The 26905-nt window shown below is 42.0% G+C and overlaps 1 protein-coding gene across 12 annotated transcripts in view; it reads left to right on the plus strand.

The window, feature by feature from the left end:
- ZNF423 (zinc finger protein 423) overlaps window positions 1–26905 on the plus strand; it is a 334537-nt gene that overhangs the window by 47310 nt on the left and 260322 nt on the right. For 9 of the 12 annotated variants that reach the window (XM_073307700.1, XM_073307696.1, XM_073307686.1 and 6 more), the window contains exon 2: window positions 25359–25418. The exons of 2 other annotated variants lie outside the window; for them this stretch is intronic. In XM_073307700.1, the coding sequence (XP_073163801.1) occupies window positions 25359–25418 (60 nt within the window). Of the gene's footprint in view, window positions 1–24143; window positions 24249–25358; window positions 25419–26905 lie in introns of those variants that run through there. One more of the 12 variants, XM_073307689.2, reaches the window with a different exon arrangement.

Raw genomic sequence — 26905 nt, forward strand, 5'->3', positions numbered from 1 at the left:
AGGATTAGAGGAGGAACAATGTTCGGAGGCAGTCCAGCAGGCATTGCTTAACAGCAGGGGGCCCTCCACCAGGGTGGCCTATTTGGTCTAGTGGAAGGGGTTCTCCGTATGATCATTAGCCCATGGAGTTCAATCAATGTGGGGTTATCTCCAGGAGGACATCTTGGAGTAATGTTTACACCTTCAGTCTTCTGGCCTTGCACTTAGTTAACTGAGAATCCGCCTGGTGATGATTTTCGCATTTCATCCACCTATCCATGGGAAGTCAGGGTTTTCAAACCCCATGGTGGTGAGGTTCTTGAAAGGAGTCACTCATCTCCACCCACCAATTAAAGAGCTGGTTCTTTTGTGGGACCTTAATACTGTTTTAGTGACTCTTACGGGATTTTCATTAGAGCCTCTGGCAACTTCTTTCTCCCTTTTATGTCAGAACACTGCCTGCCTTGTGGTGATATCGTCCGCAAGGAGAGTTTGCAAGTTGCAGTCTTTGATGGTGAAGCCTCCTTACACGCAATTTTCCAAAGACAAAGTAACCCTGTGGCCACACCCTAAGTTTTATCTAAGATGGTTTCCCAGTTTCATTTGAACCAAGTTGTATATCTACAAGTGTTCTTCCCTAAGCCACATTCAACCCCATCTCACACTTTGTATGTCAGGCGATGTCTAGCTTTTTAATCTGGACAGAACTAAACTTTTCTGTTCCTTACCATGTCTGTTTGTTCCATATACAGACCAAATGAACGGTTAAGTGATCTCTTTGCAGACAAATCTCCAGGTGGATAACTTTTTCCATATCATGACAGTGTATGAAGTAGCCTAAGCTATGCCTCCTTAGAAGGTATTAGCTCATTCCATGAGAGTTCATATAATATCAACAGCATTTGTAAATGACTTTCCTATATTGGACATTTTCACCATGGCCATTTCATCCTCTGTGCATACTTTTTCAAGTCACTATTCCACTATGGCTGCATTCAGATCATATGCAAACTTTGGGAAGGCAATCCTGCAGTCCTTCTTTACGTAGACTGTAAGCCTCACGTCCTGCAAATACATCTTCACACATCTTAGAATAGACCTAGAATACACAACTGCATCTATCTGTAACAGTTGTTCTTCGAGATGTAATGCAGATGTGTATTCCACAACCCACCCTCCATCCTCTCTGCATTAGAGTCCGCACTTCTGGTGTTCGGTGTAAAGCAACTGAGGGAATTGGGGGCAGTGCTGCCCTTACATAGGCCAGGGAAGAGGCTACTGTCTCAGGGCCTGAGTGTCACTCTTATGCTTATTGATAGGCAGAGTTCCTGGCTCTGGCGCATAGGACGCACACACCCAAACAGAATACATGTCTGCATCACATCTCGAAGAACAACAGGGAGGTAACTGTGTTATTTTCCCCCCGGCCTTTCAGAATATAAGGGATTTATGGACTCACCTGTCAGCACCTATAATAGTATCTAGTGTGATTGTGCGGAGTTCAAAGAAGATAGAACATTAGAAAATGCAAAAGGAAGGCCTTCAACCTTGCCAATCAAGAACCTTGCAAAAAGGTTAACACAGGAACAAGCATGCAGTTAACCGTAACCTCACACCTGCCTGTAAAGTTGTGCTGTACAATTATTATTAATTTTTATTTATTTATACATCACCCTAAAATTGTGCTTCTCACTGTACAGGCATATAAGGCTTGTCACGAAATCCTGCTTCTAATGAAAAGCAGCCATTTCACATGTTTATACAAAGAAAAGACATCACAGGGGAGCAAGGATGTTTGCCTCCTACGCTGAATACAGGTCAACATTCTAATCAATAGGAAGATACACGCTTGATTGACCAGTTCACTTAAGCAGTCAGTACTTAAAAGCAGTCAGTGCTAATATAAACTGATGGTTACTAGAACACCACACTGTCCCTAACTCTCACAAAAAGAGTGGAGATAGTGAATCCTGTTACTAAAATATCAGTGTTAGAACAATTCCTGGATCTCTGTTTCTCCTGGTTCATTGCTTTTATTTAGCTAATGTATACCTGTGCTAAATAGTAGAGTATAACTTTCTATTACCATAATATCTTAATAATAACATAATGTAAACCTATCAGAAAATAGGAAAGCAACAAACAAATTCTATTGCTATGGAACAAATAGCGTGTATCTGAAATCTCTTCAGGTTTCATTACAGAATTATAGAGGAATTCTATTTTAGTGACCCATCAGCTATAGGTAAAAATTAATTTCAAAAAGACATTACCTACAAGTTATCCATGTTTGCCTCATGCATAAAAGTATAGCATGCATAGTGTAGCTTTTGGTTGTAAGATCAGATTGGAAAAAAATTCTTCATTCTGAAAGGTAGGAATTTTTTCTCCTTTTTTCTGACTTCCAGTTGGGCTTTGAGGAAGAGAATATTGCAGATCGCAGGAATTCCAGTTAGAGCTAGTTCTAAACTGAGTGACCTGTCTTAATAGTCAAATTGCCTAACACAATTTATAATCTGTTTTAGCAAGAGGGAGAGCTTGCTTCTGTGTATGCTTCTGATGTGGAAAATTTATTCTGAATCTAGTTCAGAACGCTTACCTGGTACATACCAACTTGGATGGCTGATTTCTTGTATTTTGGAAATAATGATGATTTTTTGGGGGGGCGAAGTTAGTTTGGTACACCCTTAATGTGTTGTTTGGCTCTATATAGAGTTTTCTAGGTCTAACATTAGTTTAAAAAAACTGTACTTTCTTTTGGAATCTCCCCTCTCCACAGAAAACAAGAATTCAAAAGTAGCAAATAAACATGACTGAGAAATATCACAGAACATGAGGAAAACTGAAAAAGGAACTTTTCAGAGTGGATCCTTCACAATGCACAACAGGCTGCATCACTTCCAACAAAAGTTGGTTGCAAGGATTGATTAAGCCCTTTTCAGATAGCACTGACTCACTTGCAGTCCCTGTCCTTGAGCAGTACAGGAAGAGGTTATGGGGTGCACTGAAGGCCAAATTAAGATGTGTTTGGCAGAAAGCAGGGGTTGAGTGAGGATGTTTTCCCAGTGTCTGATAGTTCTGTGCTAGTACGATAAGTCTCGCTTTCCCAAGCATTACATTCATGCATAAACTGAACATTTTGCCTCCATTCCAGAACTTCGATTTTGATTTTCAGTCTTCCTATCTTTTAAATATTTGTAAAGGTGCATTGTTAGATTTTTAAACCATTTAGATTTGCAAAATGCAGATGCAATTTCAGTTGTATGCAAAAATGCTTGCATAAATGGCAGTTATAGATGCATTTGCAGGTCCAGTTACCTGACTTGGATGTGCAATTGAGGCATTCATTCCAACAAATTTGGCACAAAGCTTGTGCATCTAAACTGACCAAAAATGTGGCCCCACTACAGCCCCCCCAACCTCTCAAATCTTATGGAAGAGATTCTTTGCTAGTGCATCAATTTAGTTTTGATTTTGGTTAGTTACAGCAGGGATGAATTTCACTTCATGGTAGAAGAGCAAGATAAGGACATATCCCTTCAGTGTTTTATGAAACAAAGTAATGCAGATATCTGAAAGTGAGACATGACATTTAGTGTACAGCTAGTAAGTTTGAAATAGTTCTGGGAGTTAAGAATTTACATGTCTTTATTAATTATTAGATGTTATTAGTGTGTGACTAAGGAGCTGGGAAGCTCTAAGCGTTCTTTTGAAGCAGTATACCCAAATTAGGATAAATAAATAAATAAATTTAAATAAATAAATCCAGAAATGTCTGGAAATGTCTGCTCTAATGAATTTTCTAAATACACAAATCACGCTTATTAAAGCAGTGGATCTTTTAAATGTAAAAATATTATTACTTCTACACTGGGGAAATCCATTCAGAGTTATAACATTTTTGGAGACCGTCTCTCTGTTTTATTTCAGTGGAAAGGTTGGATGTTTAATATGAATAAAAAAATTGGGCTTTGGAATAAGGTTTTAAAAGCCAGCTCTTCCCCTCTCCCCACCCTGCCTTTTTTTTTTGTATATATGCCAGTTTTCAATGAGAATCGTGTTCCCGTTTTAGCCTTGTTTAAAATGAACTATGTGTATAACAAGATGTTGAAATTTATTTACAGTATGTTAGCACTGAGGACAGGTTGTTAAAGGGTAATAAAAATTATTAGTTTCCACTTTATGGTGGCAGGGTTGGTTTTTCCTCAAATTAAATTTGACATTAGAGCAGGGAAGGGGAGTAAATTGTGGTATATAAAATTTTCTGTCCTTCATTTTAGTTTCACTTTAATGCAGCTAACAAACCCTACCTTTCAAGACCAGAAAAAAAATCCTCTGTTGGGGAATTTCTCTTGACCCAAATAAGAAATGTTATGGTAAAGTGTGTACCATTTACCCATGATGAGGCCTGTAGCTCTTGCTCACATACATAGTTTCATAGAATTATACAGAGCTGTTCACATGAATAAGGATGCAGGATTAGATGCCAGGTTCCTAATGTGTGTTCTGCTATCCTTAAGTCCTACTTTTACTCGTCCTTTCATGTATATTTGACTCTCATACTATATATTTAAGACCATTTTTCTATTTCCTTGCCAAAATATATTGGCTTGTATATAAGCAAGACAAAACCTTTCTATTGGTATTTAAGAGCCAGTACCAAATCGTGTATTGTTCTATTATTACAATAGGACTTATGAACCAGAAATGATCATAAATGTACATTTTTTCTTAACAATACATATACTTTTTTCTGGGGAGAAAGCACTATTAAACGGAGAGAGAGCTTGGGAAGTATTATCCCCCCACCACACAAAAAGTGCCATAGCAAGCTGTTTGCCAGAGAAGTGAACTCCTGTGAACAATGCTTTACAACCTGTGCTCACTCAGAAAAGCTTGTGAAAACTGTGCTGTTCAACCATTAAGGGCCTGCTCTTGTTCCCATTGAACAAATCTGCCAACTTCAAGGGGAGCAGGGCCAGTCCCTGTGATTAGAGCAAAGCAGCTCTGAAATCTCTGCATATTTATGCATTTGGAGATTTTTGTTTTTTTCTTAGAGAGACCAGTTTTAAGAGAGAGGGAAGCTGGAAGAAATAACTTCACTCACCAGGTGGGTTTTTCTAAGCTCTCATAGCTGTAATTAAAATGGTTTGTCAGGAAAAACCTTTTCTCTTTTTCTTGTTCTGTGCTACTCATTCCGGAAAAATAGCTGGCCACTTAAAAAATTTCTAAGTTTGAAGGACTAGCAGCAAAACTCAGTGTATTTTTTTAGGCAGAAGTGTAGAAATGTGGCTGAACATTTCTTCCCGCCCTCCACCCCCCCACTCCCCGGGATGATTAATAGCCTTCAATGATGAATGAGATATTTATAAAAGGTGAACTTGCCAAATGGAGTGCTCGGGGTGGCAAACACTGCCTTCTGCTGAAACTCACTTTAGCATGTATGGACTTTTAAAACAGAATACAGTGAATCCCCCTGGTCAGAATTACCAAGTAAAATAATAAAACCTTTGTAAGAATACATTTTCCATTGTGTGGTGTCACTTTATAAACCTCTCCATGATCATTGCCACTGATTAAATGAATGAATGGATGGATTTCTATCCTATTTATCAGTCTTCTTGTGTGAATTTTTCCTGAAAGACCAAACTCTCCATGTAAAATTGCAAGTTTTGTAATGAGGAAATTTGGGGCAGGGGAGGGAAAAGGGGGGAGTAGCCATTTTGATGGTCCAGAATGGTTGTGGCAGTAGGTGGCCAGAAGAGCTGAAGTATTTGAGTTGCTGGACTCCAATGTCAGAGTGGGGAAAAGCGGACAATTCTGGTTCCCCTGCCATATAAACAAGATCAGGCTTAAGTTAATATTGAGCCTGATCCAAAGTCAGTGGATTTCATGGGCTTCTACATGCTTTGGAGCAGGCCCATAATGGGAAAAGTGGCATCAGAAGAAAAGACTTATGGGGATAACACGAAGCACTGGCAAATATATCCAAAGTCAGTTTTCTGTAACGAAAGAGAAGAAAAGAATATTTACAGTCTACTGAAAATAGGATGCGGGGGAGGAATGTAGTGTATTGACCAGACCATGTCAAGCACTGAACTCTCTTCTTTGAGTTTTTACTCCAAAATCACATGGGGTCAGTTCCTTTGTCTTCCTAAGTAAGGCAGAAAACATGGTACTATTGAGTAGCAGTACTAGGATGGAATCCTCAACCCAGTATAGCTAAGGCTGTGTGTCTGTCCTGGAAGTTATGGATTCCGTGACTTTCTGTGACCTCCATGACTTCTGCAGAGGCCAGTGCTGGCTATGGGGCTGCCCAAGCCTGGGTTTGGGTGTGTGGGAGGGGGCTGGGGCAGGGGGTTGGGGTGCAGGGCGGCATTTACCTCAGGGTGAATTTTTCTTGAAAGACCAAACTCTCCATGCGGTTCCTGGCCAATGGGAACTGCAGAGCCAGAGCTTGTGGCACCAATGGGGGTCCTGAGCTGCATGCTGCTTTCTGGCCCTTCCCCTCCCCCCAGCACCAGCGGGGGTACTGGGCCACCCTCTCCAGCACCTGCGGCACCCCCAGGCTGTCTCCCCCCGCCCAGCACCCATGGCCCCCCACGCTAGTTTTAGTCAGGGGTATATAGTAAAAGTCATGAACAGGTCATGGGCCGTGAATTTTTGTTTACTGCCCGTGACCTGTCCATGACTTTTACGAAAAATACCCCTGACTAAAACATAGCCTTAAATATAGCATGCATTTTTGGGTTATTTGCTTGCCATGGCATGACTGCTATTGTTAGTGATAGTTTCAGGACATCATAAGGAAGATGGGAGGTCAAATTCAGAGTGATATATGAGATGGAATGAGCCACATGTCAGTGAGTGGGTAGTAGGCAGGCTAAGTTTGTAACTTGCAGGCTAAAGTCCAGAAGAAGGTGTAAGAAGTTTTAAGTTAGCATGTGTGCGTAGTGTGGGACTGCATGTGTCTTCTTACACCCTCCTGTCAGTTGTGTTTCCTGCTCTTCCTCCCCTCTTCTAGTTCTTTGTGTAAATTACACCCATTTCGGGTCCCTTAGGCTAGTAAGATACTTTTACAACAACTCTGAATTTGTCCTGTGGAGTTAAAATCCTGTTCTGAATGGCCTTTTCTTCTTTTTCTTATGAATGTATCACTACAGTTTCAACATTTACATTTTCTTTATTATCCATTATCATTTGAATGCAGCAAAAATATTTAAACTTTTTGTTTCTGAAACGCAATAATGTGTGGTTTTATGAACAATGCGAGAAAAGTCACTTTTGGCTGCCTTGTTTCACTTGACCATTTAAAACATCTGTTTACTCATAGTACCATTTATGTAAAGTGCTCAGATACTATGGGGACAGTTGCCTTAGGAATTCGTATAATAATGATATGGTTTGAGTCTTTGTATAGCTATCCTAGATTACATGTCTCTCTCTACAGACGAGCTTATTGCTTTTTCAACCTGGCTACTTTTAAAGAATTATGTTTTACTCCCTAGTCCTTATCTCTCTGAACTGCATTCTGAACACCCATCCCCTGCCTGAGCAGTGTGGTTTGCTCTGTGTGTCTGTCCGTCCGTCCGTTCACTAGGGAATCTGAGTAGCATGGTACCTCTAAAACGCTCCACCCTCAAATGAAGGGGATTAATTTCCAATTGAAACAAGTTGAAGATGATGTCTCCTGGGATGCACTTTGTTTCAGTGAGTAAGCTCTATGCCAAACAGCAAAGGCACTGTTTTCCTGTCTATTGGATGGGTTCCCCGGAGAGGAGGGGGGTATTTCTGCAAGACTAGTCTAGGGTATGGGACAGAGGAGAGAGACACTTGGAACAAGGATAGCTACATGACCCCCATTCTCCTCTCTTCTCTCCCACAAATACGCTTTTGCGGCTGGGTGTGAAGATAAGGTGCCTGTCTCCTCTCCCTGCTCCTGCAGTGGCTCTTAATAGCATCAGCTCATAGCTGCAGGCTAAGGCAGCAGCCTGCTCCCCCCTGTTTCTCTGCTGCTTCTGGGCATTAAAGGAGAGTGCATGTGCTAGGCCCCCTGGAGCCAAGCACTGAAGCTCCGCCTCACCTCAAGCTGTGGGGAGGAGAGAACAAAAGAGAGGGAGAGACTAGAAAATAATAAAATACAGAAGGGGGAGAAAAGAGGGTAAAAACCAGACAAGGGTAAAATCAAGGTGAAGGAGAAAAGAAAACAAGCAGAAATGCCTGAAGAGAGAGACACAGAAGGCAGGGGGAGAAATATAAGAGAAGGCAGCACTTGTGCCAGGACATGGCATGAAGAGACGATGGCCCATCTGCCAGCAATCACAAAGGGGTTTCCAAAAAAAAAATAAATAAAAAAATTGGGAACCACTGAACTGGGTGTGTGGCAAAGGCTCCAAACAGACTTGAAGAAATAGACTGCAGGGTTACAGACTTGGGGCTTTAAATTGGCTGTACCGTCGCAGGGATTGCACAGCCTTAAAATCATCCCCAGGGTGTGGGAAGTACTGCTGAGTGGGACGCCCTGGTTCTGTGGATGGTTGCTGGTTGATTGAACTCTGGGGGAGGGGACACAAGACCTCATATTCCCTCTGCTATATTGCAGCTGCTCCATCAACGGCTGCAGAAGCAGGGAAGCTGAGTGGGCTTAGACGGGGTCCTCGGCTCTTCCCCCCTCTCCCCCCCAGCTACTGAAGAGCTGGGGTTTCACTTGTTTCAGAGAACAGGTTTAATTCTTTCCCACCCAACGTAAATGGAGAGGGGGGGGCCCTCAGCTTTTTGCTTAGCGCGATACAAGGTAATGGTGGGGAGCAGCCTGAAAGGTCATTTCTGATCCCCAGCCCAAGTGGAGTTCATAAAATCCCAAGCAACTGCAGTATGTGGAGCGCAGATGTCTCACATGACAGACAACTAGTATCATATAAAAGGGGGAGGGGGCATAGCAGCATGTGGGGAAGGATAGCTCAGTGGTTTGAGCATTGGCCTGCTAAACCCAGGGTTTTGAGTTCAATTCTTGACGGGGCCATTTAGGTATCTGGGGCAAAAATTGGGGATTGGTCCTGCTTTGAGCAGGGGGTTGGACTAGATGATCTCCTAAGGTCCCTTCCAACCCTGATATTTTATGATTCTATGGCGCGAATGAGTGGACGACACTCAGGAAGACTTGGACTGCTCTCTGCGACATAATGGAAGGGACAGGGTACTAAGGAGTAAACCCAATGCAAACTGATCTCAGACTTCCCCAAATATGCATCATCATTAGGGCAGTATCACCAGAACTTCTGCTCCTCATTGGCACTTGTGAAAAAGAGTTTCCCTTGTTTGGTCCAGGGTTCTCTGCTGTTCCGTGCCACTCTGAAATATAAGGCTCCTGGTCCAGTTGCACTTGTTGTGTCAGACCCTAAATGAAACAATATGAGGAAATAGGCACTGATGTGCACCTGCCTGTTCCATCACCAGAACTAAGGAACTGGAATTGTCAGGTTAAACCCCAAGTATCTTATTTTAAAAATCCCTAGTCCATAGGGTTAACTTTCCAATCTAAAAATATTTCATCCATTATGGTCAGATTTTTCAAAAATCACGTGAAAAGACCTCCTCCACAAATATGGAGTTTGTACATACATAGGTCCAGTTCTAAGCATAGTGGTTTTTAATTGCACTCTCTGTATGAAATGTTGATTCTGAGCGCAAACAGAAATATTGAATGTATTTTATTATAATGTATATTTATACATAGTGGATTTTGATGGGAAATGTGCATCTCCAGTGGAGATTGTGAATTAGAAATACAAAGACTAAATATGAGCCCTGGGAATAAATGTGCTATAGCTTGTGATTCAGGCGTGGAGTCTGTGTCATGGGGTATGATTAGCCTTTACAAATGGCCCATAGCCTTTCTCCTGTTTTAGATGTGAGATTTTTCTTTGGAATGTCCCTTTTATCTTAACGTGGTTACATTAAGTTTCACTGTAGTATTTTAAGACCAGAGCCTGTTAGCTGTGTGCAGATTTACAGTAGAAGTTTAAGCTAATGGATACTTATCAGGCAGGCTGTGTTTGGTGATCGTCCATCATTTGCTCATTAAACAGTGTGTCTAAGTGATTCTCATTTCCTCCCTGCCATGTCTGGAAAGGAGGAAACTAGGCACATTACGCTGGAATATTAATGTCTTGGAGGATTTAGTCACCCATAAGTAGATCTTCTTTGCATAAACCTGCTAGTGCTACCTTATTTTGTTGTTTGTCTTTTCCTCCTTAATTGTCTTCACTTCTTTCTCTGTCTCTGTGTGTTTTCCTTGTTTTTCTTTAGAATTCAGTCTACATTTTTTTTTGTTCTTTCTTTCTTTTTTTCCTTGACCTAAAGAGCATAGCAGTCTGGGTATCCCACAGAAAGGCTGACTTTGCCAGCAAAAACCACACACTCTGCCAAGCCCTGTTACTGACTTTGGAAAAAAGCAGCTCGAGAACTAATGTGAATTTAGGCTCTGAACTATCTAAATAAGCCATGTCAGTAAACCCTCTTGTCTTATTCTGTGGCCTGCTGGCCCATGAAAGGACAAATATATAATAGTCCTATTTAGGATAGAAAAAAATCCTGGCCAAAGGCCACCACTCACTGAATCCTGTATGGAGGTTAGGAGAACAAGAATGCTGCTCTGCTGATCCACTCAGAAAGCTGAAAGCAATTGTGTTTAGAAAAAAACTTGGAGAACTTGTAGCTTTTCAAATGTTCTGCGTAGGATCATGTGTGCTGGGACTTGAGCAAGAACTATACTGTCAACCAGCTAGATGGGATTTTGTTTCAAAATGCCAACTTCCATCTAACGCTGAAAGAAGATGATTTATGACTTATGCTAGATGGCAAAAGTCAGTGCAAACAAGCAAAATGTCTAGTAAACTGAAAGTTGTAGTTGGAGATGACAGCAGTAGTGTGGTATAGTAGTTGTTTCAGTGTGGATGAACTGGCTCAAATTACTGGTGCAAAGCATCCCTGGTTGTCTAACTTGGAATCTTTTCTACCTCCCTTAAATATAACTATTGAATCAGCAGATGAGTTTACTTGTCTTACCCTATAGACAAAAGTCCAGGTGATCTTGCTGAATAACCAGATGAATTCATAATGATTTTTATGTGTATTTCTCATTAAATTGCTAAATCCCCATAAAATTTTATCATTTACATTTGAATTTGAATTTTCTTCCATGCACCTTTGCTGTCATCGCAGTGTAAAGTTCTTTCAAATACAGTCAAGCTGCTATGTGCTCCACTCTATGTGGAAGCTAGTTTTTGTGGGAAGGTCCCTGAATTCTGCAGCACTCCAGTGCAGCAGAATGGAACTCTCTAGCAGTTTCATTTAATTAAAAAAACAACAACAAAAAACCCAAATTCAGTGTATTTTATGCTGCTCCCACCTTTTCCTCTTTCAATAATTTTGTCATGAGCTGCATGATAGAAGTTGATAGGTGGGACGATAGATATTCTGGCTGCTGGATGGGGGGCAGATAAGCTTTTGGAACCTTTGAGGAGGCACTGGAGGCAGTTCAAGATTAGCATGTCAGCTGGAACTTTCTGTTAAAGGGATCATCAGTGAAATAGTTAATAATGTTGCCCTTTATATTGTCATCTTTAGGTTTCTGAGTTAACCCATTAAGATGAATGGGCCTGTTTACACCTATCAGAGCAATTGTTTCAGGCTCTCTGCAGACTTCAGGGTATGTGTACATTGCAAAAAGGTGTGTTCTTAATTTGTCAGTGGTCTCCAAACTGTGGGGTGTGCCCCCTCAAGGGGGGTATGGAGGACTGTCCAGGGTGGGGGACCGGCAGGGCCTGGACTAGCCCCCACAAGGGGGTGGAGTGGGAGTGCCTCCTTGCCCCTGGTCACAGCTGCCCCTGCTCCCAGCCATGACCTGGCCCCCTTTCCCAGCCACAACTCACCCTTGGCTCCCACTCCCAGCCCCTGCTCTCTGCTGCCAGCCCCTGGCTGTGGCTCCACTCCTGGGCTGCAGCCCCTGGCCCAGCTACAACTCCACACCCGGCCCGTGGAGGGAGATGGGGGTGCGGATGCATTCCATTACTGGTAAGCGGGGGCACGAGGGGAAAAGTTTGGGCACTGCTGATTTAGGGTAGGAAACCTGGGTTAGCTAACTAAGGTTAAAATAGCAGTCAGGACATGGCAACTCAGGTTTTAACTTGAGTTAGTAGCTCAAGTTAAACCCCATAGGGGAGTCTGGGGTTGAACTCAAGCTGCTAACCCAAGTTAGAAGCTTTGTCTTCACTGCAGTTTTAACTTTTGGGGAGATACAACCCTCCTCTCCCCCCTCCCCCCCCCCTTTTTTTTTTTAGTGTAGACATACGCCAGAGAGACAATACCGCATCCTTTTACACTTGGGTCATGTAGCTAAACTTTAAAGATTTTTAATCTGCCTTGTGCTCCTGCAAGGCTAGTTTTAAACTGTTTCCTTAGGGTCCTGATCCTGCTAAATCCTGAACATCTGCATTTCCCTTTGACTTAAAATGGAAATTGATGGTGCTCAGCACCTGATGGGATCATGACCAAATTAAGGTATTGTATATTGAGGCTGCTCTGTGTCAGGCTGTTGGAGGATGAATGGTGCTGGGATGAACATCTTTGGTTTTGTGTACTACACTACAGAGTTTTGTTCACAAAAGTCAGCTTTCGTTGACAAAAGAGTGGAGGTATACACACTACACTGCTCCTTCTGGCAATAAAACTCTCCTCGATGAGAGGTGTAGAGCTATAGCGACAAAGTTATATCGACAAAGTGTCAGTGTAGACTTCGCGCTTGGTTATGTCGCTGTAAATGGCCTCCCCACAATCGCCATCCTGACCGCTCTGGTCAGCAGTTTGAAATCTGCTGCACTGCACCTAAGTACACAGGCTTCTGCTTTGCCTTCTTTAAAGGCCTGGGAATTTTTGAAATTCCACTTTGTTTGCTTGGCATGGAGAGCTCACATCACATCTTCCCAGCTGACCATGGCGGCTCCACGCAGCAAACGCTTCCCACTTGGAGCACACCTGAGTTGTTGGATCTGCTGGCACTGTGGGGAGAGTAGTCCCAGCTCCAAACCAGCTGTAGGAACTTCAATACCTACAGTCTGATTTCTCATGGCATGTTTGATAAGGGCTATGAATGGGACACGCAGCAGTGCTGTGCAGAGATAAAGGAGCTGAGACAAGCGTAACAGAAGGCAAGGGAGTCTAACCATCGCTCTGGTGCTGTGCCGAAGACCTGCCACTTCTATAAGGAGCTGGACGCCATTCTCTGCAGGACCCCACCTCCACCGCCAAGAGCCCTGTAGATATGTCAGCGGGGCTAGAGACAGCGGACAGCAGACTCAACCCTGAGGATGAAGTTGTGGACGAGGAGGTCGAGTTGGAGGATGATGTGGAGCGTACGACAGGGTTGTCTGCTGTGAGTCAGGACCTCTTTTCCACTTTGGAGGCATCTAGCCAGTCCCAGCAGTTCGTCTCTGGCAAGCATCATGCAGGAGAGGAGAGCCCTGGTAAGTGATCTTTTTGAGTAGATGTTGTTCGGTTATCTGAGGTAGAGCTGTCCTTTGCTTTGTATGTTCTAGAAGTTGGTGAAGGATAGAAATGTACCAGACTAGCTGTGTTTGTGTGTGCGTCACATTCCCCTGTGCAGCTAAGTGCGGCAGAACACTGTTAATGTGCACCGAGATTACACGGGAATCCTCCGGAGAGATCTCTAGGAAACTTTCCGGGAGTTACTCACCAATCCTCTGCCGAAGGTTCCTTGGCAAAGTTGCTTTGTTCCTTCCCCCATTGTAGGAAACTTTCCTGCGGCAATTGGCAATCACTTATGCAGGGACCAACATGGCACACAGGCGAGCAGCATAGAGACTTGGTCTGATGCCGCACACATGCAGGAGAGATGCACTCATGCATCCTTGATTACCCTCAGGAATGAGATATCCGCCTCATTCACCCCCACCTGTGGAAAATGGTGGTAGAATTTACAGTATTTTTCCGAGTCATCTGCAGTGATCCCCTTAAAAGACCATAAAGAAAAGGAGTACTTGTGGCACCTTAGAGACTAACCAATTTATTAGAGCATAAGCTTTCGTGAGCTACAGCTCACTTCATCAGATGCATATCGTGGAAACTGCAGCAGACTTTAAATATACACAGAGAATATGAAACAATACCTCCTCCCACCCCACTGTCCTGCTGGTAATAGCTTATCTAAAGTGATCATCAGGTGGGCCATTTCCAGCACAAATCCAGGTTTTCTCACCCTCCACCCCCCCCCACAAATTCACTCTCCTGCTGATGATAGCCCATCCAAAGTGACAACTCTTTACACAATGTGCATGACAATCAAGTTGGGCTATTTCCTGCACAAATCCAGGTTTTCTCACATCCCCACCACCCCCATACACACACAAACTCACTCTCCTGCTGGTAATAGCTCATCCAAACTGACCACTCTTCAAGTTTAAATCCAAGTTAAACCAGAACATCTGGGGGGGGGGGGGAGGAAAAAACAAGAGGAAACAGGCTACCTTGCATAATGACTTAGCCACTCCCAGTCTCTATTTAAGCCTAAATTAATAGTATCCAATAAGGTGCCACAAGTACTCCTTTTCTTTTTGCGAATACAGACTAACACGGCTGTTACTCTGAAACCTGTCATTAAAAGACCATGAGATTCTTTACCCCATCTTGAGCCCCTTCCCCCTCCCCCCCTGGGGGGGGGCAAACTCATCATGTTTAGGGCATTCGCTGCACTGGGTGCTTGCCAAGGGAGAGTGAGAAACTGATTTGTGTTTTTTAAAAAAGTGCATTTTGCGATGTTGATTTGATGCATGCACTAAGAATCATGCTTCTGTTTATTGTTTCTTGTGCTTCTGCAGATGTGGCCTTCAGGGGAATCCCGTACACACTGGCGGAGCACCTCCGCGAGATAAAGAAGTGACCAAGGAGGAACAAGGAGGCCACATTTCGAGAGGTGCTCCAATCCTCCGAGGCCGAAAAAAGAGAAGGCAGGGCGTGGAGAGAGACTTTAAAAGAAAATTATAAAATAGACAGGCAGGACAGAAAGGAGAGCCAGGAGCGGATGATAAAAATGGTAGAGGAACAAATGGAAATGTTGAAGTCCCTAATCACGCTGCAGGCTGAATTCAGGTGTGCGCAACACCCCGCCCCCCCTGGCCCCTCGGCAGCTGATACAGAACTGCTTTCCATACCCTCCTCAGATTCCTCCCACACATTCATTGCAACTTCCTGGCCCATCTTGGTACCTCATTCACTTCACCCCTTCAGAGTTACATACAGCCATAAGAACCTACACTGCCCTTCATTGTTATCTCTCTTCCCACCAAGCCTTTTGTGTGTCGTTGTTAATGTGAATTTAATAAAAACATACTCTCTGAAAGATAACCAATCTTTATTTGTCTCCTACACATGGTGGTTGCTGCTGGAATTAATACACAGTGGCAATTTGATCATTTGCTGAGTACAAATCATGGTCGGGAATCATCAAAATTTTCATGCAAGGCAACAAAGCAAGGCAGAGTGCTGTATAGAAAGACACATTACTGGAGCTCATTGTCAAAATGGTGCCTCAAAGCCTCTGTGATTCAAGTAGCCCCCGTTGTGCTCCTGTAATAGCCCTGGTATCTGACTGCTCAAAATCAGCCGCCAGGCGATCTGCCTCTGCGCTCCACAGTGGGAGAAACTTATCACCCTTAGCCTCACAAATATTGTGGAGCGCACAGCAGGCTGCTATGACCATGGGAATATTTTCCTCTTTTAGGTCTAACCTGCCAAAAAGGCAGTGTCAGTGAGCCTTTAATCTGCCAAAGGCACATTCTGTGGTTGTTCTGCACATGCTCAGCTATTGTTGAAGCGCTCCTTGCTGCTGTTCAGGTTTTCCATGTAAGGCTTCATGAGCCATGGGAGTAAGGGGTATGCTGGGTCTCCCAGGATCACTATGAGCATAGCTACCCACAGTGCACTGCTCTCTCTGTCAGTGCTAGAGTACCAACTGTGGATGAACAGAAGCAGCATTGTGTGAGCATGCACAAGCGATGTAATTATACGGGTTTTTGATTGTTGGTGTAACTTGTGTTGACAAAACTCTGTAGTGCAGACAAGGCGTCCATGGTTGTTCATTGGTTTGGAGGCTTATAATTTCATGCAATCCCTTTTTAAAGGCAGAAAGGAAAACTTTGAGAAAGGGATTGTGGATAGATGGGAGACGATATGAAAGCTAAACGCATTGAAAGGATATGTATCTGAGGGTGGCGGCTGTAAACAAGTGTGAAAAGTATATGAGAACTGATGTTTCAGGGAAGTGGCAATCACTGAGCTCTAGCTTAAAAGTATCTGTGTCTAGGTCTGGGAAAATATGTATTTATTGTATGATTTGATTAATAATAAAGGGTCTTATTACAAAACCTATCCAGAGGGAAATATGAGAGTTTGGACGCACACACTGCAGGCTAATATACAGACAATATTGATACAACTTGTAGTAGTTTATGTGAGAAATAAACCCATCCTATTTAGAATAACATAATCTAACACCCAACCAACTAAAATGCAACATGTCCATTTTCTGCACTCAGACCATTTCATCATCCTCTTCAGAGAGGTTATCTGATGTAACAAAATGGCGAGAGTACTCTACCGTAATGGTCCAAAACATAATAGCTCTGATTCAGGAAAGTCACCTGATTCCCTATTTAGACAGGGCACGGAAAGTTAAACATGTGGTTAAGTACTTTTCCAAATTGGGGCCAATAATATTATGCCATTGTTTTTGACTCTTAGGATAGAGCACTGTAGTATTTTTATTCTAAGGCAAATATTAGTACAATCCTATCATGTCAATAGTTCTCTTCACCCCTTGAAGGCTATGGATAAGAAGTATGCATATAGAATCTGAGCTGTTAAGGGGCTGTTGCTCATTTGTAAGGTTTGATTGCATCTAGAAATCAACATGTGGCTCAGAAGTGCCTTGGTTTGATAAGGTTAACTTCTTTCCTGGGAGTGATCAAGTGTTAAATAAGCACTGTACTATGAATGGAGTTCAGGTAATGGCACACCCATAAATAGATTTTCAGATTCATGCGGGAATGGGTGCTGAATTCTTTCTGACGTTTCTTTGAGTGCAGAGGACCAAAACCTTTTAGTCTCCAGCACCAGTGACCTAGCAATTAAATAAATATCCTCTGAGAACATCTAAGATAAGCTGGCAAAATGTAAACATTTGGATTTGTGTAATACTGTTTAATGAATGGAGTATCTGCCCACAGTTCCCTACTGTATCTGAGCTGTGCTTGGTTGTAGTGAAGAGTGGTGGCCAGAGAGATCTGGTTGTGGCTCCCTGATCAGGGCTGCCTACTCCTGTCATAAATTAGAGCAGAAAGGCATCTTGTTCTAATGCTGCTGGCATTGCTGGCTTAAGGTCCCTTACGCGAGTGGAGAACTGGGTATCCACCTCTGCCACACCCCCCAACATTTCTTCAGCAAGCCCATCCCTGACCTGCTCCCTCTTCTTTTTTATGTCAGCATGAGGCGGCAACTGGTGTATGAAGGTGCTGTGCCTCCTCTGGCAGCTCTGTGCCAGCAGAAATTCCCCCTGCACATGGGAAATTCTCTACTTGCACAGCACAAAGTGGCCTTAGTGAACTGGAGAATCTGGCCCTTTGAGTTTATCACAAGAAGATTTTCTGTATGTGCTAGCCCAAGGACATTTTCAAAGCTCTTTGCATGGAAATTCATTCCAAGACATTTTTTTTTCTAGAGGGTTCAACTTCATAGTTGCTTCCCAGACAAACTGCATTAAAAGGATACTGTCAATTTAGAAACTGTGAAAGTTCTTTATGACCATAGTTACTAGAAGCACCAAGATTACTGTACTTGAAGAATTAAACTAAAAGAGCGCCTCTCCTTGTTTCCAGTTTGTTCACTTCGTGCACTGGATGACAATTTGGGTGCACAGTTTGTTTCCCCTTTTCGTCTGTTCAGTCAGTCAGTTTATCTCAACTGTGGTTTATGTAGGTCATTCACACAGCAACAGGGGAGAGAAGATTTTTAACAATAAACAAAAATAAGGGTAAGGCCACAAACACTGATAAAGGAACTCAGAGAAGATTTTAGTACTTTGAAACTACTTTTAACTCTGTTTTTAAAATTGACTATGAATTCAACCTGAGATCTGAAAACTGACATAATCACCAATAATATACTGTACTTGGAACATGACTGACTCTTTTGTTGATGATGCATGAAGCAGAATACAATTCAGGTTGCTGTTCTCTAGCTATATTGGCTCTGCATTACTAATAGGAGTGAAATTTTTTTTTAAGACATTTCAAAACAATGACTCAGAGGGAGCAGATATAGTATGAACCTTTTACATCGCCGTTGTTTCTCACTACAACCATACCTGAATGCACAAACACCTTTTATAGTTTGGAGAAAAGTGGGGGAAAGGGGGGGGTGTGTAACTGACAAGAATAATTGGAATTTAAATGTAGAGGTAGCCAAGATTCTAAAATGTTTCAGTCCAGTGTGAAACACCTTAAAGGGCACTGTTTTTTTATGAAGTGCTGAGCATTGCTCTCAAGAAAACAGGCCCCTTTAAGGTGTCTCAAGTTGAGGCAAAATCACTAGCTGCTTTTTAAAATCTTGGCTTACATCCTTAAACTTCACCTCTCTTTCCTTTAATATTTCCATGCTGTACTTCCCAAGGAGAATGTTTCGAATACTTCTGCATCTTTCTATCAGTCTCAGTCTCAGTGCATAGGTGCTGACTCCATGGGCGCTCCGGGACTGGAGCGGGGGCAGGAAGAGGTGGGAGCTGGGGGAAGGGGTGGAATGGGGGTGGGGCCTGGGGTGGAGCAGGAGTCGAGCACCCCCCTCAGGAAATCACAAAGTCAGCACCTCTCTCTCAGTGGTTTAGCAGTAGCTGCGTTCTGCTGTTGCTGAACAGTAGTAGTTTAGATTTCTGTGTTTGCATCATCAAAGTGATTAAATGGCACCTATGGAAGGGTCTAATCCTTGATTTTGGTTAATTATGGTTTTGTCCATTGTTTCTCAGAAAACATTTATTCTTCTTTGAATGAAGGGCCCTATTGTATTCCAGTGAGGGTTATGCATGTCTGCTATGTTCCCAGAGTCAGAGAACTCGAAAATAGTGTCTGTTGCTCCTTGCTTGAGCCCTGGCTCACCTTGTGCTTTCATCTGACAAAGGGCGGGGCAGACTAACTGCATCCGCAGTTCCTTCTCATGGCTGGGTGGTCTGGGTCGGAACTTTCAGTGTCCTCATCGCTGACGCACTTTGAAATAAGACAGTGTACATAGTTTGCCAGTTTTTAGATTAGTTTTACCAGTTTATTGTACTTTTATTGTAGTTTTAGTACTTGGTCTAGATTTGGGTTTATTTTTTTGTTTGTCTTCTTCGCCAATCCCTCCTCCCCTGTACTGGCACGCGGGTATTGGACTATGCCCTGGACTCCGGGCTTCAAACTCTGCACCTCTTGCCTGCATTCCTTCTTGGTCAGCGACGATCACTAACGCTGTCTGTCCTGCTTGGGAGAAGCTCCTGTGTGACCAGGTGCAGTATTTGCCTATCCTTCCCCAGCTACATCTGAGAAGGGCAGGCTTTCTGCCTCTGGAAGCGCCTCATGGAGTTCTCCTCGAGACCTCACTCGGACCCAGGCCAGGGAACCCTCACATACATTGGACTGAATTAGTGAGGAGCTGTTTCCTGCTACCATGTCCAAATCTGGTGCTGTCGGAATCACCCCCCACGGACCCCATAGCGGGGCCTAGTCATGAGGTAAGGAAACATACCTATAAGCATGGGACTAAGTCTTCCTCAAAATCGAAGAAAGTGAACACTCCTTCCACGAGTTCGAGACATGGTGACAGATCACGTGCTAAGTCCCATAGACCTGAGAAGAAGTCACACAAGCAATGGAATCTGGCGGTTCTGAGCACTGGTCCATTGGTATTGTTATCACTGGCATCCCAAAAGATGTGGGATTGTCCTGTTCCAGGAAAGTCCATCGTGCCATTTGATACCCAGAAGGAGAGGGTGCCTCTTACAGCGGGGAGATCTGGAGCCAGAGCCGCGTCCCAGGATGTGTTCACCTGGCCAAACCCGGAGTCACCCCATCTATCATGCCCCTCCACTTCTGGAGAGATAATTTCTCTACCACAGGATATGCCTGAGGTACGGGATCCCTCACCGTCTGCTCTGATAATTTACACCCTTCCACTGGCTCCAGTGGTACTGGCTTTGGAACCTGAGTAAATCTTTTCCTTCTCTGATGAATCAGAACTGGGAGAGGAACCGACCACGTCTTATCGCCACTACGCACCTTCACGGAGACTGCCACGTCCATGGGAGCATCTACCACCTCAATCATCTCTGAGCCATTGGTACCCCATGCCGTGGGGACCATCACAACCTCCCTGGGATCCAGCCTATTGACCATACTGGGGAATCTTGTCCCTATACCTCCCCCCAGCCTAGTCCACAAGGGAATCTTCACCTGCCTCCCCCTAAGGGATCCTTCCAGCAGGTGTTCGGATCCTATAGTAGAGGAAGAATCCCTTAGTCCGGTCCCGACAGTGGTTCCACAACCAGCTAGATTTCCCTCCTTATCTCTGGATGAAGTGATAGAACAGGGTTCTACTCAGCTTACTTACTGATACCCAAGAAGACAGGCAGATGGAGATCAGTCCTCGATCTTCGGCACCTTAATCACTTCTTTCACAAGCTCAAGTTTCGTATGGTCATGCTGGCAGCAATTATCCTGTTGTCAGAGAAGAGCATGTGGTTTATGGCTCTCAATATGAAGGATGCTTATTTTCACATGGATGTCCATGGAGCCCACAGACGTTTCCTGAGATTCACAGTGGGCGTTCACTATTTCCAGTACAGAGTGCTCACCTTTGGAATAGCTGCTGCTCCCCAGGTCTTCACCAAGGTGTTTTTCATCGTAGAAGCTTATGTCAGATGTTGTTATGGTGTCCTTGTGTTTCCTTGTCTCAACAATTGGCTTCTAGCTGTGCTGTCCAGGCAAGAAGCCCATGCATCAACCTCCATGTTGCTCCAATTTCTTTTGTTGCTCAGAGTCAGTGTCGAAATTGATCCTAGACCCCACATAGTCTCTGGACTTCATAAGGGCTACCATCAATTTGAACGTGGCACGAGCCTATTTAGCAACAGATCAGTTCTAGGCATTATATTTTTGGCATAATTCATTTATCATTTGTGACAATCTTTAAACCACTTAGCCATCTGCACGACACAGTTGGGTGGAACTTTCTGGTACAGGATTTACACAATAAACAGGTTTTCAGTACCACCAGTGTAGTGTTCTTTTTAGCGTTTACCATTTTTTGGTTAAGAATGGTCTCCGTAGATCCCGTATATTACTGAGTAGCATATCTTGAAAGTGTTGCCCTTAGATTCTGTTCCCTTCTGCTGCACCTATTACTATTATTGTTTTAAATGAACCAGTCTCCACAAGGTAGGGGGAAACAGAGATAATTTATTTACAAAGTCTAGTAATACTGCTATAAACAAATATATAAAATAGAGAAGGTAAATTGAACCAGGCTTCAAATCATGTCAGAAAATAATAAAAGAGATAACACGTAAGGACAGACAGGGAAAGCAAACTAAAGTAAACATCTCCCTAACTAAAATTAAAATTATGAACAAGGTTTTTCTGACTCACTGCTCTCAGTGGTGAGAATTGGAGATGCCTATGTAACCTCAGCAGTCAAACCCCACTCTGACCTGCTGTTTGCTCCTTGGGAGGACCTGCTGAGCCTGTAATCAAAATATTGAACCTTTATTCCACTCACTGGATGAGCAGGGACTTCACCTCCAGTTTGGACAAAGCCTTTACACAGCCCTTCCTTTACCAACACAGGAAACTTCTAACATATGTATCCTGACCTTCCAAATGAAATCAACAGAGGACTCATGCACCAGAGGGCAGAATTTAGCCCTTGATGGTCAAGTATTAAAGTTTTTAGTTTAAGGTAATGCTGTCCTGTCAACTTTTTTAATGCTTGGATATTTACTGTCTCAGCAGACATAACCCCTCCCCCCACTTCAAATATGTGTGCTTATATAATGTGTGCTTATGTCCAAATGATTTAGATATGCCAATGAGAAAAGCCTCACAACACCTCTGTGAGGTATTATCCTCTTTTAATAGAGAAGTATATGCTGGTTAGGTAATTTAAGATTACACTAGAAGTCTATAACAGAGCTGGAAAATTAACCCAGATTTTTTGACTCCTAGTTCTGCACTTTAATCATGGGGCCATCCTTCCCTCCCTACCTGTCAAAGTGCATAGGACAGGATATTAATGGAACAGATAGTTAAATAGCTGTGGCTTGTTAATCATATTGGTGTGCAGAATGATTATTTTTATGTTAAAGGCTTTCCTTAGATCACTGATTCTCATACTGTGTTTGACATCCCTTGGTGCCTGATGTCTAATTTAGGGTCTGGTCTTGCAAACAGTTGGGCACACGAGTACCTGAGTGTTTGCAGGCCCCGCTTAGGTCCCTTGTCCAAAGAGATTAGTCTATCTTTCTAATTGTCCCTTAGGCCCCATGCATTGTTATGGTGCTGTAGAATAATTTCAGGGAAGTACAAGACTAACCATGCCAGCCTTTTTGTACCACTTGCTACCTTATGTGCTCCTGCTTCCACAGCAAGCACCCATCTTGAACAGTGTGAAGTGATCTGGCTTCTTTTTTTCCTATCGCTCCTGCCAGTTACCTTATTGTTGAAGAGACCAATTTGAACTCCTGTTCGGCTGGATAAAGAAAACCTGTTCAGTTGCACAGTAGTCAGATGTAACAATACCTCCAAGGGGGGTTGCTATTACTTTTTCTCATCCTTGAGCCTGTAAAGATAGTGTGTTTATTAAAAGAAAAAAAGAGAGAGCGAGAGAGAGAGAGAGAGAGAGAAGTGGAAGAAAAAAGGAAAAAGAAAATGAAAAAAGAGAGAGGAAAAATTAGTGGGATGAGCAACAACAGCTAAAATGCATTTATGGCTAAACTAGTGAGGCAATCGACTCCCTTGATGCATGAAAATGTTAGATGAGGTGATGTGTTTGCATGTGTGTGTGGGGAAGAACCTGAAATCATGACAGTAATATTCAATGAATGTAAGTGTTGTCATCTTCATTTAAATATAAAAATGTAGTGGTCTCCCTCCCTCATCCACTCAGCAGAGCAAAACAAATTAATGCCAGTAAAGGCATTCATTTAACCTTTTAAGCATTTAACCTTTGGCCTCATTTAAGGGATTCCTAAAAGTATAGTGTTGTTGTACTGTTGAAATCAAGTGAAATCAAGGACTGTAGCAGTCTCCTGTGTTTAGCTAAAATGTGAGTTAGTCTGTTGTTAAAATTACAGATGACCAACAGTGGTTCCATATATTTCTTATTTAACTGTTATTGAAGTTAAGGCCTTGCCATATTTTTTAGCAGATTTAGTAAGTTTTATTCTCTTATCCATTAGAAAAGTGATTTAAATTTTTTTTTTCCATAATCAGATAAAAACGTTCTGCTGATCCTTTTTGAATAAGACATGCAGTATAAAGTTAGCTTAATTGACATGTTGGGGGAAAAATATCTTCTCCCAATGTACATGTAATTTTACTGTTGAAACACGAACATATCTGTTCTAAGAGCTGAAGCAATATTTAATCTCATTATGTCCAGAATATTCCTTTTGCATTTTAGTACTTGTCACAAAAATGAAACAAGATGGTGGTCTCAGAGATACAAAATGGTGGGTGAACCTTTTACTAGAGCAAATGTTTGGCCCAGTCCTACTTGTGTCAAAATAAATGGCAGTTTTGTTATTGATTTTCACATTTTATACTTTGTTTTCCATCATTCCAAATATAATATTTTGTGAAATGTGCTTTTGTGTTCATGTAGGTTTGTTTAAAAGACTACAGCTAATTTTAAAGGATCATCAGCATCAACCGAAGTGGCCAATCTTTGTTGAAGTAATAAAATTATACAATAGCGCTACAGTAGTTGTAGCCTTCTATGGAATGTACATTTGTTGTGCAATCTCCCCATTAGATTACAGTGCATCAAAAATATTTTTATATTACCCATTTAGCTATCTTTTCTATTTCCAATTTCTTTTTAAAACCACCTACATCAACTTGCTAGAACTGCATCAAGGATATTAGAGCTTGTTGGAAAAAAAATGAGGCTTCCAGGTAATAATAATTGAATCTAAGGGCTGTAAACCTAGCTCTAAGGTCTGGGCATACAACGACCAGTGTAGTCAATGGGAGCTATGGAATGTGAATTTAGAGTGGTACATTGACTTCAGCTGCAGAATCCTGTAGATGTCCATTTTTTAGATGAAGTGAGGTGTGGATAAGGGCGGGTAGTAGTGTTGAGTGTACAGTAAAATGGTGTATGTCAGAGAATAAAGGTCCAATATCCAAACTATATTTTTGAGGGAGAAATAAGGACACTGTTGTATATGATTATAAAGGGGCATGTTGACAATCTCTGCACCTCTGACTTTCAAATGCACACAATTTGACAATAGTAAAACTACTATTGACTGAAGTGGGAATAGAATTGGGCTCCTAGTTGGCAGCTGGTCTCTTGGCTGTTTCTAAGGGGCACAAGGTTGGCTAAACAAAATTTGAACAGCTAAAGATAAAATGTTGTGTTTACTTCTTTCCCAAGTGCTAGATAAGTGTTTAATTCTGAAAGATACTGAGCATCCTACCCCCATTGTCTTCACATGATCAGGCCTTAAATTACAATATAAATATTTTAAAGAAAAAGTGCGTATGTGACTGCAGTATTACAAAATGTGTCCATACATAACATATAGTGTTTTGGATACCAAACTTTTTAAAACATCATAAATTTTGTAGTTCTTCATATTGTTTAATTACGTCCATCAATATTGTTTTCATAGAACATATCTTTGGTGTGATATGTTAGAGTGAAATTTTCAAAACAGTCTCTTTGCAGCCACAAATTTGCAGTTTTTGTGTGCACCAACCCCCTAAATCTGCACATCCGCAATACATTGTGGTAGTTAAACCTCACTCACATCTGCATGTGCAAATTTGGTAATTTGTATATGGGGAAAAAAATATTCAGGCACAGATTTAGTAGCCAAGTTGAAAATGTTTGAACAGAAACTTTACTAAATTATCACCCTAAAATTATTTTATGGAAAATAATCTTTTCTTCACTGGTGCAGAAATCTGTTGTAACACTTTAATAGTATATGGGGCTCTAATTATCTCGTGCTTCCCGTTTTGTTTAGAAATCACAAACTGTATTTTGTTCTCTTTCAGTCGAAGAGGGTGAATCTTCAGATTTTGCTTTGAACTGGGACTCATCAGTGACTCAATCAGGTAAATGTTCTGGGTTTTTCTGATTGTAAAGGCTGCCAGAAAGCAGCCAGGCATTTTACAGAAACTGTATTTTGTGTCACATTCCTGTCTCAAATCCAAGACTACCCACTGCAACACAATTTTTATATCAGTTCCATATGGTCAATAAAATCTATTACATACAGAGACTAATATACTCTTATCCTCCAGAGAGCCATTCTTTCTTCTTGTGGGCACACAGAAATGGGTTGTGATTTCTCCAGTATAACTGCTTTGAAGTTTTCTGCAATGGCGCTGTTGCACATTCATTCCAATCTAATTACATAAAAACTACTCTAATAGGAATTTTAAACTCAATCTCAATTGAAATGTGTGTATTGCTCTTCTTGGAAGAAATTACAAAGCACTCTTAGATCAGGTGAACATAAGTTTGGAAAGATCTAATGTATTTACCAGTCTCTGTGTAAACCTGACGTGTGTCTAGAACCTGTAAACCTATTGAACATCTGAATAAAAAGGGGCTCAGAAACTAAAGTAGATTAAGCAAGTTAGAATGTCAGATTAGTCTAGGTGTATGGTTGGTTGCAAGTTATTTACCCAATCTGATGTACTTAATGCTATTTTGATTTGGAGTACATATTTTGTCTGTGTAATATCTATGGAATTCTCAGAAGGCAAATTTGTATATAATTTCTTTTGATTTTAAGGTGATAAAATGGTTAACATTAACGGTGCTTCAATAGTGTCTTAATATAGAAACACATTGTGGTATTATAGTAGTGGTAGACCACAAGAATTCACAATTTAAATAGATGCTAAACAGTAATATGAAAATAAACAATGGTAATAAATCCCCATTCAGTGTGGATATTATAAGAATCATTGGGAAACAAGCTCACAAGGGATTTTTCTCACCATAGTCAGTATCTGGCTGGTCTTTAAGACAAATTTGTCTTTGCCATGGTACTTGTGGCATTCCATTTTGTACAAAACATAGTGTATGTTGTTCTGGGTACAGCATCTTTTCCACTATGGCTGCTTTGAACGATTTGTATTTTCACTGTTCTTTGATAGCAAATATTCCTGCTGCTGAAAACCCCTGACTGTGATGCAGAAGGCCCCTTTGTGCCTGGAGCTAACAGTGCATGAAAAGAGCACTCTCAGTCTTTCTTGCTTGACCTTAGTTTCAAACAGCAGTGGAGTTGAGTAACCAATGTTATCTATCAAAAATCCTGAATTATATTAAATCTGAGGTACAAAAAATATATCTATACATGTCAGTAGGATGGAGTGCATTTGGGTTTTCTGAGTGAGGTTAGTGGATATATTGGAGGTATAAGAAGAGCTTGTGAAAGAGTTTTCACAAATTAGCTGTTTCTGCTCCCATTTTCTCTCAAAGCTGAGATAATGGGCAACAGGGTGTCCTGTTACTAGTTGGAAATACGAGTAATTCTAACTCTAGACCCTTGGAATGATACATTACAATTGTGTACTGTGTGTGTGATCTA

Source organism: Lepidochelys kempii, chromosome 12 (assembly GCF_965140285.1).
Source record: "Lepidochelys kempii isolate rLepKem1 chromosome 12, rLepKem1.hap1, whole genome shotgun sequence".
Classification (NCBI taxonomy): Eukaryota; Metazoa; Chordata; order Testudines; family Cheloniidae; genus Lepidochelys; species Lepidochelys kempii.